The sequence below is a fragment of the Bidens hawaiensis genome, unplaced genomic scaffold (assembly GCF_021521415.1).
Source record: "Bidens hawaiensis isolate Kalapana, Puna unplaced genomic scaffold, B.hawaiensis_p1.1 tig00025765_1, whole genome shotgun sequence".
Taxonomy (NCBI): domain Eukaryota; kingdom Viridiplantae; phylum Streptophyta; class Magnoliopsida; order Asterales; family Asteraceae; genus Bidens; species Bidens hawaiensis.
In genome coordinates this window covers 182,711-200,389 of record NW_027494123.1, presented here as the reverse complement: position 1 = coordinate 200,389, position 17,679 = coordinate 182,711, and the positions used below count along the sequence as shown (strand labels likewise).

Here is a 17,679-nt window from a genome sequence, read left to right as displayed (position 1 = left end):
ATTATTTTTCCTCCGATTGTGAAACCGAGATTACGAGTAGTCTTACATTGTTCTCTAGAAAGTTTCATCTGCATACAGGGGAAGTATGAAATTAATGGGCTTAATAAAGGATATATGTAAAATCTCATTTTTAAACAGTTATAACTTTTGTATATGTTAATATTCGTTTTTACAAAAACATTGCATCTTTAAAACGAATATTTTAAACTCTTTAATTTGAGTATGATATTGATATAGGTTTTTTCAGTTAAAAAAACATGCGAGAATACAAATTGATCTACAAACCGTCTGATAGGGTCCGGTTGAGAACCGGTTTTAGCATGATCTAGTTGTTCAGAAAACAGTTTACTGGGCCGACTTTTACGCCCATTTTTCAAAGACTCGTCAGGTAAATAAGGGTTATCTGCCTTTCATTGTATAATTGGTTGGAAGCGAATAATATACATAAAGTGCTTAATTAAAAAAAATATATAAGCTGCATGTACAAATAAAAAAATTATAAATTAAAAAATAATAAGTGACTGGTGCCCAATCGAACTCAAGCTTGAGAAAGCTACAAATTAACACCAAATCTTAGGCAACTCATGTGATTCATATCTATGTGAACTTGTGAAGGTTTTGATGGTTAATGTTACACTTTATAAAATATAGAATAAGTAACGCGATCTTGGATTATATCTAGCCTACAATCCGAAGCATAGAAAGCAATACCAATTTACATAATCAATATTTTATAATAACAAAAGATAGTGGCTTTTAATACTCCAAACTTTCATTCGTTGGTTGATAACACTCTCTAACTTTCGATTTGTTACCCACCACTCTCAACTTTTACTCTATTTGCTTTTGTCGCAACGGACGACTAACGTCGATCAACTAACAGGTGAAAGCTGGAAATATTAAAAACTAATATCCCTAATAACAAAGAAAAAAAACCCTAATATAACAACAAAAGAATCATAATCGACAACAAAATAATAACATAAAATACTTATAACAACAAAAGAAAAAACCTAATAATAACAATAAATTTAAATCAACAAATACTTATAATGTTTCATAATCGAAAATTAACAACTACAAAAAAAAATAACAACAAACACTTATAAGAATAAACCAAATAAAAACAACAAATTGATTTTCATAACTAAACATATATATGAAAAAAAAGAAAAGATAATTACTTTCATACATGACTTGGTAAAGTGCACAAAACCAATCCGATCAGCAACCAGTCCATTTATTGGTTCAACCGCTAGGCCGCTTTGAACCGGTCAGCTCAATTAAAAACCGTTTAGACACTTCAAACCAAACCAGTTCATTTCTGGTTCCCGGTTGAACCGGTCGTGCCAGCAGGTCCGGTACGATTTTCAAAACATTAGCTTATGGTATTCATTCTAAGGATACAAGGTGGTGTTCCGTTTTATCAATTTTAACCCATCAACCTATAAATCTGAAGCCGACCATCCCTAATTTAATCATTAAACATCTAGAATTTTAAAATGTTTCGTCCAGAAAAGATTAGGTACAATAGGGGGATAAAATAATTTAATTTTTCATCCTGAGTTTAAAGTGCCCTTTTGAAGAATAATTTAATCCAAATTTATGATCTTTTTAAGAGAAACAATTGTGGTGCTATTTTGCTTTACTGATTTGATGTAAGTTATAGTCGGACAACTAATTCAAATAAATTTAATCCATCTGACTAGATATATATTCTATAACCCGAAGACAACACGTTCACATGTAATCATGACATCTTATAGACGATAAATCGAACATGTTAACTACTACTTGTTTTCAACGACTATCGTTTTAAGTTAACAATGATATTGCCATTTACAATATCAATCAGTTTATCTAATTATCCTAATATATGTACAGATCGAAAGGTAGCCCCCGGTAATATCATCTTTTAGATTATTTAGAGAATATGTCTTACCTTAGGAATCGCATATAAGTTCAGTAACATGAACGTTGATAGCATATACGTAGTAAACTAAACATACGTTAGCGAACAATCATGAACTGTTCGGTAGGAAGTTCCTTTAATTAAGTTCATTTGTTTGTTTATGTTTGCTTTGCTAAAAGTTTGTTTTATATTTTTATAATATTTTATTTGTAAGTTACCAACCCAACATTTAAATTTTATAATTTTATTGTTTATGTTCAGTTTGTTTCGTTAATGGTTTGTTTTATAAAGTCTTACTTTAACTAACAATAAATCTAACTTGTTCTTTGTTTACCTTATCAGAATAATACCGCAGATTGTGGATGATTATGTTTATGATTATTATTATTTCAAGTGCTTAGCTTTATATTAAATTAAAGTGATTATGTCTAAAGTTCTGGATTAAGAATGTTGCTATTTTTTTCTTAAACAATACTTGTTCGTTAGCTTTTGTGAAACCGTTCGTAAACAAGTTCAATTCTTTAATGAACAAACACAAACAAGATTTTCTGTTTGTTTAGCATTCATGAACCGTTTGTGAAATATGTTTAATGCAAAACAAACGAATATAAACAAGGCTTCGTTTGGTTCAGTTCGTTACAACCCTATATATAGACGAGACATTCATTCAAGTTAATTGGGTTATTGGGTAATTATGAAATTCTTTGTGTTATTCTTATAGCTGATTTCGATCATACTTGTAGCTTTGTCCATAATGAATTGGTTAAATAATCTTCAACTGCAAATCAAAACCAAGTTATCATTAATTAATTAATTAAATAAGGGAATAGTATTAGTTGAGAAATTAAGCCTACAATTTCCTTTTTATTCATCATATATATATCCTTCACTGGGGTAGGCAAAGTTTAAAAAAGCACTTACTCCATTGAGAAAGACAATTGTGGGTGTCATTATTTATATATGGCTATTCTTTATGCGAAGTGGCGAATCTTAAATGAAACGTAGGTGGGCTTGTACTCAAAATAAAAAAAAAACGGACAAAATTACACCACGTATAAAATTTTTCAGACAAAAATAGGTAAATTTATACTACTATGCAAAAAGGAGAGAAAGGGGGGGGGGGGGGGTAACATGGGCCATTTAACAAGTTAGGCCATTGGCCATGGGTGAAAGTTCACATGATTATTATATACAAACATGGGCCATTTAACAAGTTAGGCCATTGGCCATGGGTGAAAGTTCACATGATTATTATATACAATCAAGGTCACACACGAAATTCACTAAGTAAATGACATGAGGTGATGACTGATGGGTAAGGTATGAGGTGATAGGTAAGGCATGTGACGAAAAGGTCTCGTGTCGAAACCTGATTTAAAGGGTTTTTTTCACAATGGTGGTTTTCTCCTTGACGGTGTTCCTGGGTGAGTCATGTCTCGAGCATCAAAATCAGTATGGACGCTTGACATATCGTCTAAGAAAAGCTTACACGGGTATTAAGGACAGTTACAAACGTTGTAAAAAAATAAAATGAAGTTATACCTTACAATTTTTTGCCCTACAAATCAAGGATGTGGTTGCCTAATGAGTCTTTTGGTGTCAACATAGAATTTACTTCACAACTAGGCCGTTATTAGTGTTGTCTATTATATTGATAGTTTAATAAATGTAAACAACGTTATATGGGTATTTGAGTTATTTTAGCGCTTCACTATTTGTATTGTCTACACTTCATGGTTTGACTAATGACCATTATTTTCTATGAGGCTGCTCGCTATGGGCTTTATAGGGGGCGTTTAGTGGCGGTGTTGGCGGTAACGGCGGGCGATAAAAGAAGGGGGGGGGGTGTTGGAACGGCCGGCGGTAAAGGAATGGATGGTGGGCCCTCTTCAATTAGTTTGCTTTTTATTATTATTTAATTTTATTTTATTGCGTTGGTTATTTTACTTTATGAAAAAAGAAAGAAAGTTTAACGCCCCTCAGAGTTTCGAACCATAGATGGGCAACATAGCTTGGGGCTTTAAAGTCCCCAGTATCTACGCGATGATAACATGACATTGTGGAGGGGCTTTAACAAAAAGTACAATCGATAAGATAAAATTCCTTAATGATAAACAAGAACATATGCATATTATAAACTATAAAGTATATAACATTGAGCTGTTTTAAAATTTGTCCAACCAACTTAAAAGAGGTAAAATTGGGCCTAAATTAATAATCTATGTAGAAGAGATTTTTGTAAATAGAGGCTTAAGGAATATGAAGGTCTAAAGCAAATGTTTGAGTTGACTTACTCTAGAGCCGGCAGTTCCCTTCATAACGAACAGCCTGAGTATGTGACACATCCCCTGCTTCCCTAGTAGTTACAGGATTAGGATCTATAACTTGAGTCTTTGTAGCTTTCATTCAGTGGTAAACAAGTTTGGTAAACTAGTTCTCTTAACTTAATTGGTTGCATGTTAGGAGGAGTTGTACTTGTGTGATCATTTATTCTCATTGATTTAAATCCCAAAACCATCATCTGCTTGACTCTCGTGTTATGTTATTTACATGCTATTGTTAGTATCATTTTTAGAACGACTTTTTTGTGTTTAGACTATCACACTCTTTAAATTTGAGAGTCTCGATACCCATTCTGGTCAGAGTATGTTGTCATAACCGGGACTACATTTGCTTAAGAGTTTGGCTTGGGCGTTTCCCGGAAAACCATACCTCCGGCTGTCACTTGATAGTCGTTGTACCACCACAAGAGCAGAAGTCTTTGGCGTAACACACAGTGAGACGAAAACTCGGGCGGGCTCGGGATCCAAACTGGCAACCTTGCACAGGGCCTAGCTCAAATACTTCATTTTCATGATTCACTTAAAGTGACACAAGTAGGAATCAAACTTGAGTCTTTACTGAAGAACTAAAGACTCATACCACTAGGCCAGAATTAGTTAATCCACACTTTATTTGATCGGTATAACATAGATAAAGGTTAAGTATACATGAAGAGTTCCTATCGTGTCCCTGGTTCGATACTTGATTATTAAGGCTTTACTACACTCTGATAGGTACACCTGCTAGTAGTTGGTTTTTGATATCTACCATTATTAAAACTATTGTGTTCTTAATTAATTATTACTATATACCAAACAATAAGTTTGGTGCCGCAAGTGCCTTATGGGGCCACCTGGAGGCATCGAATTGGTCCGTAAATTTTGTTTTTGTTTGTTAGTTTAGTCACCGTAACGAATGTAATGAAAATCGACTGAACACCAACATTTTTTAGTTCGGTATCATAACAAACATGATGGAAGCCGACCGAATTCCTGTAGACTCACCCATCAACGAGCGGGATCGACAGCGGTCGGGTTTTACCATCGCTCGAGTTTTACCGATCGACACCACCACATTGGTCCACCTCAATTTTTATAATTTTTTGTTTTATTTTGGTTTTAATTCCGGTAACGCACGTCACCGAAAACAACCGAATTCACGTTAGCTTACCGGCTCAACGCTTGGGTTTTACCAATGCCTGAGTTTTACCAATCTGCGTAACGCGCCGGATAAAAAACTAGTTTTATATTAAATTAAATCTTTTCGCACATCAAAATACAACCGTTTCTCACCTTTTTTTTTAACACCACCCCCACCCTATTCGTTTGGTTCAACAGGTGTACATCTGCTATTGTCGGTTGACTCGAACCATTATTTATTGTCTGCTCAAGTTTAACATTTTGCTATTGTCGGTCCAACAATTTAACCGCCATAAATTAACCAAAACAATATCGATATAACAGAACCAATTTTAACTGATAACCAACATAACTAGTTGGTCATTTTAATAAATTTTTTAAAACCGTCAAATACGAGTCGGCTTTAGTTAAAGGTAACTCCAAACCCGCAATAACTGAACCGGCAATATGTTCGGGATTAACTACGTTTGCTTTCAAGTAAACTTGAATGGTAAAAATAAAAAGTTTCCTAAAAATAGTAAAAATGACATAAAATTTGAAGTTGAGAAACTATATGACCATATCTAGGAAACTATGTAGCCTAAGAGGGTGTTTGGGATTGCTTATTTTTATCAACTTATAACTTATTAACTTTTTAAAAAGTAAAAAGGTGTTTGAAATTACTTTTAGTGTGAGAGAGAAAAGTTAATAAGTTACACATTTACAACTTATTAGCTTATTAAAAAGTTATAATAAGGAGTTTTAAAAAGGAATCCCAAACACACCCTTATTCTAGATTCTAGGAAACTATCTGGTGATGGTCCGATGGTGTGTGATGGGGGGGGGGGGGGGGGGGAGAGAGAGAGAATACAATAAATGTATATTCTTTAGTTTTTTTTAAATACTATTTAAATATATATAATTTTTGTTTTTTAATGTGCATATATTGATGAATGTTAAATTACAAAAATGCCCATCATGTGCAGCTCACATAATACCACTTAACTGGAATTTTGGATGACCATTAGTCAAAAGGACGAAAATCAAATAAAATTGTCTTGTAAGGACACCGCTTGAAAGTAAACTTTTTAAAGGAATTGATCCGTAATCAGCTATGTTTAAAAGACAAAATTTGTAATTCTGTTTTTTTTATTTATTTCTCCATACATGTGACATTCGTCAATTTCGGGTCACTTTTGTTATGTAAACCCGACCCGTTTGTAACCCGAACATTTCAAATATATAAAATATTGGATCTTGTCATATAAAATATATAAAATATATTTTTTTTATATTATGCATTGTTTGACCCTTTAAACATACCCATTTTTATTCAAACCATAAAAGAATCTTTATACCCAACCCTTCACTCATTCCCTATATATACACACCCATCTTCTTCATTTTACTCTTGCTACATCTCCAAAAAACTCTCTCAAACTCCATAGATTCAAGATTGTTATTTCTTATGTATTTTTGAAGTTTTGACTTCTCAAGTCAAACTAACTATAGTCTTTCATTCTAACTTGTTCATCTAACATTACTAACTCTTGAATATGGTGGTACAACATATATATAATACACACCCCTTGTTTCCTTTATTTGTTACTTCACCGACTTTGGTTGGTTAAGTTTCGAATGTCATAAGGCAAGGCTTCATGGAGGACTTCGTGTTCTTGATATATATTTACACACACACAACTTATTATACATATCACTTATGACTAACTTCTAACCCTTTAGTTTGTTCATCTTATTTACAAGTTCCATGGTGTGGGTTTGTATAAGACTAACCTCGGTTTAACCGAAACTAGTCCAAACCGGAAACCGAACTTTTGTTTACTAGTTTTGTTAAAATAGTTGTTTAAACATGTTTATTGCTAGATCTGAGTTTCAAAAATCATTTTTACAAGTTCTTTGATATTAAGCATATGGAATCCATCTATGAACTCGTTGGGAGATGGAAACCGAACTAAACCGAAACTTTTGCTTAAAAGACTTGTAGTTAACTTTTTTTGTTGTAAAATTTAAGTTTTCTTCATTTATAAACCAATATACAAGTTCTATGATATTTGGGCATGTTGAAACCATCTATGAACTATTTGTGAGATGGAGACCGAACTATACCGACTTTTACTCGCTTAAGACACACAAGTGTGTTTTTAGTTATCAAGACTTGTATATTTCTTTAAAAAAATAGTTTACAAACTGATTTTAATTATTTTCTTAAGTACTTGGAATAGTTGGATCCAACTTGATCTCATAACATAGCTTGGACCGACAAAACCGAACACTCGCTTAACGTGCGTTGTTAGTTCTAAACAATAGATCTACATACTTGGTTAAGTGTTAGTATGTTTTAATGAGTTATCTCATAACAATTAATATTTTGGAAAGTTGACTTTGGGTTTGACCATTTGTCAAGACCCGAACCGACAACCCGAACACTCGTTAAAAACCGTTTTAGTATCTTTAGCCTAATGGAACTTGCATTTTAGCATTTTCCCCACCTTATTACTTAACATTGGTTAAGTAAATATTAAGGTTAGATACTTTAACCCGGTTTTGAGCAAACTTACATTTTTTAAAAGGGTTATTATTATAAATTCTTAAATAGTTACATTTTAAACCTTGAACTTTAATTGATTAGTTTTTGCAACAATTATTTTATTTAAAGATCTTCAAGACAACCTTTCTAAATCCAAGACTTTCTTTTATTTAGGCTTCATACGTTAAACTCGTCGTTCCGGCAAATCTCCAAATAATCAATCTTTCAAGTTTATTACTTGAATGTGAGTAACTTCATACCCCGTTTTCTATCTTTTATTTTGGGGGTGACATTTCAACTTATCTAAACTAAATGTTTTATACTTGGGTCTTAAACCACAAACGTTGTTGTATACCTTACTTGAATAATTGCTCGATTTGGTGTTCTATGCTTATTTGACTATGTGTTTATCGCTTTTGGATGGTGGAACTATAAATCCTAGACCATTTGGCAACCCCTCATGGCAAGGTGTCGTTAACGTAATGCAATTAACGATAACTATAAAATCCTAAACTATTTGGCAACCCCTTATAGTTTGGTGTCGCTAACTTGTTAGCGATAACTATTTATCCAAGTTTATAGCTATTATTTATGGTTTTGTATACTAGTTTTGTGGCTTTTCATACTATATATCTATTGTTCAAACTTATGAATTGCTCACCAACCTTTGTTTTGATAAACTTTATTTTATGAAATGTTACAGGTTTGCATCTAGGTTGATTATGGAGTTCGGTGAAGAAAACGTCACAAATACCGTTAGGATATTAGCAAAACTGAACAATATTTGATTTGCTATATTTTGTTATATTTTGTTGTATTTGAGTTATGAATATTTGGTTATGTGACATTTTCGATGATGTGAAATGAAATGAGTTTGTTAAATATTGTCGCTTTAAATAGTGTCATGCGCTTATGAGCAATCGTTGCACCCCGGCATGTTCCGCCGCCTTTGGTCGGGGTGTGACAATACAAATCTATACAATCCGAGTCAATTCAACCTTCACAACAAACTGTGAATTAAAAGCACCAATATTGTATTCAACATAAAACCAAAGGGCCTTTGGTCTAGTGGTGGATCAAATCCTATAGGTTTGTTTGGTATAGGGGTAAGAATGGAGAGGGAATGAAATGTACAAAAGAATGAAATGGATCATTATAATTTGTTGTCTTAATCGGCAAGCTTATGTGAATGAAATGAATAATTACTTTTACCTTATGCTTTTTGGTATACACAACAAGAAAGACGCACATACGATATACGAATGACAAAAATACCTATACCTAAAAATAAAAAAAATTATACAAATAAAAAATTTGCAATTGCGTCGGTGGTTATTAATGTATAATTAAATATGGGATTAGTAACATCACTTGTGTATTCCAGAGATTAAGTGCATAACGCATTGGCCGTCACTATTGATTTTACGAAACGATGGTAGGGTATCGGTTAGATGCACCTAATTTTATTTTGAAATTACTATAATTTTTTGTCTTAAATGATTGCTTTACATTTAGAAAGTGGTTTAATTTGCTATATTAGTCCGTTTTGTTTTAGCCAGCCGACTCCTTTTTCATGCTAAGTATTAATAACGTCAACCACTATTAACATATTTTAAGCCACTTGGGTAGTTGGCTAAGCGGTAGATAAGGATGAACATTTGGTACCAAACATCAGTATATATACTGTATAGATAAATTTGACGGTATTCAGTATCTATTTATCTAGAAATTTGGTGTCAATATTATTTTGTACCCAGAGATGGATACATGATTTTTGTACGGGGGCATAATACAGATCATAAGTGGGTGATTACAATAGGGTGACATAATGTGATGGGAGGTAGAATATGAAAAGTTAGAGTGGTGTCCACCGGACATAAGTTGATTCATGATAGCACGAAACATTCAAATATCAAAATCAATCAACTAGGATTAGATTTTCATTGGTTTGGGCATTAGGCTTGAAGTTTTAGAGGGTTAGCATTTTGTCACACTTTGACTCAAGGCCTGGGCGTGACTGTCAGTTGGTATTGGCTTGTTTGTAAATGCATTAGAGTTACGCTTATTTAGCGAATCCCTTTTAGTTCAAATACTAATTTACATAAAAGTTGGGAATTAGATTCTCACTTAAGTGTTACAAAAGATTATAAATAAAATAAAAGATTTAACACTTATCAAAATTTGAGCCATATGAAATTTAATGAACAACATGTATCTTCATGACTTTTTAACCTTGTATACTTGCTACGCTTAGTTACCGAATTTTTTTGAAAGCGCGTCAACTATATGTTTGTGAAATGTTGATAGACTCTAAAAATAATTTAAATTCATTATTTCAATGTAAATAGGTTTCTCGGCAGGGATACGCTGATCCCGAGTGCATTCAAACCAAATCTACACACAAGTAATTACCCACGGCCACGGGAACTGTTGCCCAACGGCTTGATCGCTTAAAGGGGATATATTGAGTATGAATACCGGTATGCATACTAGTTGACATATATGCATAGATCCAGACACGTGTAATTTAGCTCGAGTTTTATTAACCATAAACGTGTCATAAAGTCTTAAGGATTAATAATGTTATGTAACCATCTTCAGACTCGTTAAGACAAGCTGGTAGTAAAACTCCAAAATACCATAAAACTCCAGAATTCTTTTAGTTAATTTTTTAGGGTAAGTACCATAAAAAACAAACATATTTTCTGATTTTGCTCACAAAAGTCCTTCAACCCGACTTTTTCATATAAAAGTCATTTCACTTGTTGAAATTGAACATCAAAGTCCCTCAACTAAACTTTTACATATAAAAGTCTCTCAACTCAAATTTTACATATATAAAAGTCTCTCAACTCAAATTTTACATATATAGAAAACTCATTCCACGGTTCCGATTCTAGCTAGTTATAGGATTTTTGTATTAGGTACTTGTACATAATGTTGGAAAACATGGTGAATGGATATTTGGTGGTTTTATTATACGTGACTCTTTAAGCGGTAAATTGAATTATGTCTCTTAACTAAGGTGAAGGACACATAGAGAGACCGTTAGATATTAAAACAGTGGATATTTGCATTTTATTTAAATTTGGATTATTATTGTCATATATTGAAACTTGTGCACTTTATTTGAATTTTGAAATAAATAAATTAATTAGATATTGCCATATTTTATATTGCATGATAGTACCTTGTGAGCTGTGAACCACTGTTCGCGTCCCGGCATTTCCGTGTTAGGTTTGACAGTTGGGCTGATATAATATAACAAGAAATGGCCCGGCAAGAATGTTCACTATTGGGCTGCCTGTTTTATTTCAGTTTTGGGCCAGAATGATGGATCAGTCTCATATTTTAATTAGGCCTGCTCGCACAAATTTGATTCAACTACAAGAAATAATGAGCCAAGCCACATGTTTGCAAGATGTTTTTGGGCCGAGAAATAATTATATGTTCTAATTGACCAAACTTAAGAAAGTCAAAATTGGTCGGGTTTTCGTCATTGTTTAACCTTGTTCAAAGCTTGTTATTTTTATATTGTTTTCAAGGTGTTCGAGAAGTTGGATCCGTGTGGTGAACTTTGAACAAATTGGATACGGATTTGGATTTAAAGAAGAAATAATAAGTTTTGTCATTTGATCATTGAACCCGGTAATTCGAAATCGATTTGTGGATATTCGAGCTCTTCTCAACCTATATTGCTTAATACCTAAGAGAATGGATAAAGAAGCGAGAACTCCTCCATGAATGAAATTAGGCGGGTCATACCTTGAGGGGGTGAATTGAAACGAAGAGGCTTCGGTTTATCGGGTGATTTGTGAAGATTCGAGACACGGGTTGTCAAACTTTTGATATCACAGGCCGAGGGGGTGATTGTTTGGCCAATAATTTGTGACTTGCGATATAAATACGGCGAAACTCGTAATATATTTATGGTCAGGCTAATAATTAAAGTGGGCGTGAATTCCGGATCCGAGATGAGAGCTTCGATGCACGCGTTTAGATTCAACGGGAAAAATGCTTCTAAAATATTGTTGTTTTTTCTATATATATGTCACATGTTGTCTTTGTATGTGTGTGTTTTTATGGTGTTTTCACCCACCCTAGGGGAACTCACCTTGGGTGGGGTCGGTTCGTTTATTATATTAATATTTTTACCGATTACGGGATCATTCGTTATCTATATTATCATTGTATTATTCATTCGATCGTATGATTTCACCACACCCGTCTCGATCGTTTATCAGGAACAGATCCGTTCGTTTGTCGGATCCGGTTTCGGGACCTAAACTTTTTTTTCAGTAAAGTAATTGCGACGGTACTCGACTCGATTTGCTAAAGTAACTCGTCTCGATTTGCTACAGTACTCGACTAGATTTGCTAAAGTAACTCGATTCGATTTGCTACAGTAACCCAACTCGATTTGCTACAGTACTCCACTCGATTTGCTACAGTAACTCGGCTCGATTTGCTACAGTGATTTTTTTAAGATGGCGCCTAAACTACCAATAGAGTAAAAAAGACTGTAGTCTAACATCCACTAAATCGGCCTAGATCTAAGTTTTTCAACCAAATCTGAACCAGACTAAAAAACTCAGAAACACAGATTTGATGATTTTCGTGTAGATCAAAGGTGTAAGGTACTCCAAAAGTAGTTGATAACACGAAAAACAACCTCAAATCCAACAAAAACTAAGATCAAAATCCGAAAACTACGATCTGAAAACCACAAAAGGTTGAACCGAAAGCTCTGATAGCAATTGTAGGTACCTAGAACGGATCAAACAACAATGTTCTTTGATAAATCTCACTTGTGAGCTAGCGGAAATCACTCACAAGGAACCGAGATCTCTGATCTTGTTGTGTTCGGTTCACTGTCGAAAAGGGAAAGAAAAGAGAGAGTTGGTAGAAAGATAAGATAGAGTTTTCAAAAGGTTGGTTTAGCATGTGCATGCTTCACCTTTTATAGGTGAAGCCATGCCATGCTCCCATCTATTATACCAGCCAGTGTTTAAAAACTCGCTAGTCGATCCCTAGGCAGCTGTCCCGGCCCCTTGTAGGGAGTACTCGGGGAGAACTCGGCCTGTACTCGAACAAGATAAATATAACATAAAATAATTATTGGATATTATATATATGTGTTAAGACAAGCGTAATTCACGTCAAAATAAACATTATTTATATGAAAAAAAAAACTTAATTCAAAATATTCATGTTTTGTTGTTATTTTTAACTTTTTACTAAAAAGAAATGGTGGCCGGGTTGACCTTGGAGGCCGAGTAATCCCGGGTACTCCGACTTTTGACGGAGTTGGACCTTGGCAAGTAATGGTGGCCGAGTTGGGAAAACGACGGCAAGGTTGATGTTCGAGGACCTTGGAATCGCCATGGCCTTGTAATCCGACTTTTACAACACAATGTCAGCCCGAAGGGCTCTAAAATACAAGGTCTCGGGCTCAAACATACAGAAATGAAACCGAAAGCTAATAAATTACATCGTGAGCTGTATGAGTTAATACAAAAGACTACATCACAAAATAGGGCCCAACATATATTCTCCGATCTCTAGTTTCGCGATATTGTTAAGTTGTTTACGCGGTACTTGTTGAAGCTCTATATAAATTTATTTATTTTTTGTCAAAAACATTATTATTTTTTACTTTTATTTGCCTTGTTGGTGGTTGTAAAGGTACACAAGCTGCTATCGTTTTAGGCGGAGAATATTTGGGAGATCACTGCGCATGTAAAGTTTTTTGTTTTTTGTTTTTTTTTTTAATTTCTAACTTGAATCATTAGTATTTCTTTGGGTGTAAGTGTCAGGTTACAATTTGTTTAAGACAACGTGTTTTAAATGGACAACGGATTTTAGTCTTTGTTATCAAGGTGTTGAATTTTCAACCTGTTTGGTTAGCAAAAGTACTCAATAAATATACACGGATAGTGTCATATTATTTAGATTTAAAATAATATTCATTACTTATCATGCATTAATCCAACCAGCAAATTCATTCATCCATCCATGGTTTAGGGATGGTGCATTACACTGTGAATTTCAGTCTTTAAATAATAAAGTGTTCCTAGATTCAACTTATTTTTAAATTCAAATTTTAAAGGTATGTAAGCTTCAAATCAAAGGTGGCGGCTAGTGTTGCCGCACAAAGATATCTATTTTAAACGAATCCAATTTCATCGGCCATCGCTCTTCTTGTGTGGTAAGCATAGAACTATATGTTCATCGTCGAGTTGAGTGAAGAAATCTTTTGTGATTGTTGTGCAATCACGGCAGCAGTTGAGGGGCTTTGCTCCAACACAACTTGGTATCCGTCGCCCCAATTATCCATTCCTTCAGCCATGACTTGCCAAAACGTTGTGCCCGAACAAGACCCGTCGTTTCTTGCACTTTCGTAAGCCATGTTGAATATGTTTTGAAAGTAATCGTCCCTTGCCTTGACGGTGTAGCCTGATGACCACGAGGACTTACCAAATTCCGCAATGAGTAATGGTTTTCGCAGGACGACTTTACTATCCTCAATATGGGCTTTAATCCATTTTTCTACAAACTCGGCTTGAGCTTCAGCGCTTCCTCCCGAAACCCTGTGAATCAGAATACGTGTATGTATGTCAATCAATCTAACAAAATGACATAAAAACGCTATAACTATAGCCAGGTGTTGGAGTTGGCTGGTGGTGTACGTTTCAGATTATATACCTGACAAAATGAACAAACTTGTGTTTGAGTTAGATGGCGGTAAGGAACAGATGGTACCATTGATCCGGATAGAGATGGATGGTAGCGAAATCTACGTCATTGATCTTGTTGTTTGAAATAAAGTCAGTCCCAACTTCATAGCCTGGATTGATTTGTTTCCTATCAGGCATCGACTCTCCATAAAACCCTTCAAGCCCAATTTCAAGAAGATGATTCCTGTCAATTGATTTGACTTCAGCGGCCATTTCTACGGTCCATTCCTACAGGAAGAAGAGCGATCGAGGCGTTATTTATATATGTGTGTGCGTGCGTGCGTGTGTGTGTGTGTGTGTTAGCGGTTAGCTAGCTGGAGAACAAGCTAGCATAGATGAACCTGAAGCGTCTTTCCCGACAGATCAGACTGGCAACGGGGCTCATTCATCAGCTCCCATGCGAAGATGGTGGGATCGTCCTTATAGGCAACACCGGTGATTGAGTTGAGTCTCGTAAGAATGCTCTGTAAGTAAGTTGCGCATATTAATTAGCATGCTCAAGAATAGCAACAACATATATACAACCAATTATGGATGCTGTAGAAAATATATAATTAATGTGACTGAAGACCAACATGCAGATCATATGTATATACCTTCACATGATTCTTATAATATCCTTTAACGACAGCGTTAGAAAAGAATTCGTCGTCGCTGTTAACGTACTGCCCTCCATGATCCCTGGCCCATTGAACGTATTGTTTTTTACCTCCAAAATCGTCCCAGTTATTGACCAAGCTTAGAATTAAGCGAAGGTTATGTTTTTTGGCTTCTGATATCACAAAATCCAGCCCCTGTAAAGACAATGAAGCCAGGATTAGATGTTTGATATCCTAGCTACTCCTAGGAGTATATATATTTGTTTGATATCTGATTATAGTTGAGTTTAAATAAAATCAATGACAAGCACATATAAAAAAAACGGAAAGAAATGAAATTGATATCCATCAGATTATTGGAGAACCTTAAACATGTCCTCATTGTAAACACCGGGAGAGGTTTGTAGGGGTTTGCTGCCACCATCACTAAAAGCCCAGGTCCTAACGATGTTCATTCCAACTTTTGAAGCTTCTTGAAAAGCATCTGAGACCTTGGTTTTCGTGGATGGATCAGCAGCCATACACATTAGCCAGTAGGCGTTAAACCCGTTAAAATACATCGGCTTTCCATTAACCTCGAAACGATGTTTCCTTGTCTCTGCAAAACTGCCATTAACGGAATGATCTCCATTGGGTGATGACATGGTTGATTAGATTTCAGTAGAAGTTGATATACGAAATGAGTATGAGCAATGGATGGAATGCAGAGTGTGTGTTCCGGTGTCCTAACTCCCTCTGTATTTATACTACGGATCAGTAACTAACTGGAAACGAGACCTCTTCATCTTGCTTGTGTAACTCAAGAACGCCCATGCATGGCTCCATACGGTTGGTTGCATGAACAGCTTTAACTCCAAACATAAAGTAGTTGCATAAGGCGTCATCACAATTCAGTTGGTGTCAACTGCGAAACACAAAGCGTTTGGTAGTCGTTTGCTAGCTTGTGTGCAATTTGTTCGTTTGAAGCTTCTATTTCTGGTCAATATATATTATTTCTCTATGTGCGTGGATCTTGTAAGTAACATCTGGTGAGGTGAGGTGACGCATGTTGCATGAGCTTCAATTTGCATGTGATGTCACTTTCTGTTTCATCTTAGAAGCATATAACATCAAGTGGATCGATATATATATATATATATAGCAAATTACATATGACTAGCTGATGACTTTTTTACCTTGCCTGATTTGTGGCCGGATTAACATCACGCAAGACAAACACGACCGTCGTACTCTTTAATGATTAGAAAACTCATTCCACGGTTCCGATTCTAGCTAGTTATAGGATTTTTGTATTAGGTACTTGTACATAATGTTGGAAAACATGGTGAATGGATATTTGGTGGTTTTATTATACGTGACTCTTTAAGCGGTAAATTGAATTATGTCTCTTAACTAAGGTGAAGGACACATAGAGAGACCGTTAGATATTAAAACAGTGGATATTTGCATTTTATTTAAATTTGGATTATTATTGTCATATATTGAAACTTGTGCACTTTATTTGAATTTTGAAATAAATAAATTAATTAGATATTGCCATATTTTATATTGCATGATAGTACCTTGTGAGCTGTGAACCACGGTTCGCGTTCCGGCATTTCCGTCTTATGTTTGACAGTTGGGCTGATATAATATATCAAGAAATGGCCCGGCAAGAATGTTCACTATTGGGCTGCCTGTTTTATTTCAGTTTTGGGCCAGAATGATGGATCAGTCTCATATTTTAATTAGGCCTGCTCGCACAAATTTGATTCAACTACAAGAAATAATGAGCCAAGCCACATGTTTGCAAGATGTTTTTTGGCCGAGAAATAATTATATGTTCTGATTGACCAAACTTAAGAAAGTCAAAATTGGTCGGGTTTTCGTCATTGTTTAACCGTGTTCAAAGCTTGTTATTTTTATATTGTTTTCAAGGTGTTCGAGAAGTTGGATCCGTGTGGTGAACTTTGAACAAATTGGATACGGATTTGGATTTAAAGAAGAAATAATAAGTTTTGTCATTTGATCATTGAACCCGGTAATTCGAAATCGATTTGTGGATATTCGAGCTCTTCTCAACCTATATTGCTTAATACCTAAGAGAATGGATAAAGAAGCGAGAACTCCTCCATGAATGAAATTAGGCGGGTCATATATTTGTATAACTAATATGTTGTTTTGAAATTCAAGATCTTGCACAAAGGGCATCCTGATGTGAAAGCTGTTTTCTCCTTTAAGTGATTGCGGGTTGCGGGTTCAAATCCTGTTAAATGCATGTGTGAAGGTTTTAGCAATAAAGTCGGTTTAAGCTCAGAGTTTATTTCTTCGCCGATAAAAAGCATATGTTGGTCTCATGCGGTCATGCCAAATTAATTAGTGCATCAGTTTTGTCTTTGTTGGATTGTTGTTGCGAATCAGAAAATAGTTTTTGTAGGAATGTTGTAGAAAGTTTGAGACGGTG

At 34.8% G+C, this 17,679-nt stretch overlaps 1 protein-coding gene across 1 annotated transcript; it reads right to left on the bottom strand.

The window, feature by feature from the left end:
* Positions 1-14,094: 14,094 nt before the first annotated feature.
* On the bottom strand, positions 14,095-16,080 carry LOC143572191 (putative mannan endo-1,4-beta-mannosidase 9). The gene is made up of 5 exons (XM_077057410.1): positions 15,602-16,080; positions 15,234-15,431; positions 14,979-15,101; positions 14,663-14,865; positions 14,095-14,490 (listed from the first exon to the last, which is right to left on the bottom strand). The coding sequence occupies exons 1-5, from the start codon at positions 15,878-15,880 to the stop codon at positions 14,121-14,123; spliced, it is 1,173 nt and encodes a 390-aa protein (XP_076913525.1). The 5' UTR covers positions 15,881-16,080; the 3' UTR covers positions 14,095-14,120.
* Between the last annotated feature and the right edge of the window lie 1,599 nt (positions 16,081-17,679).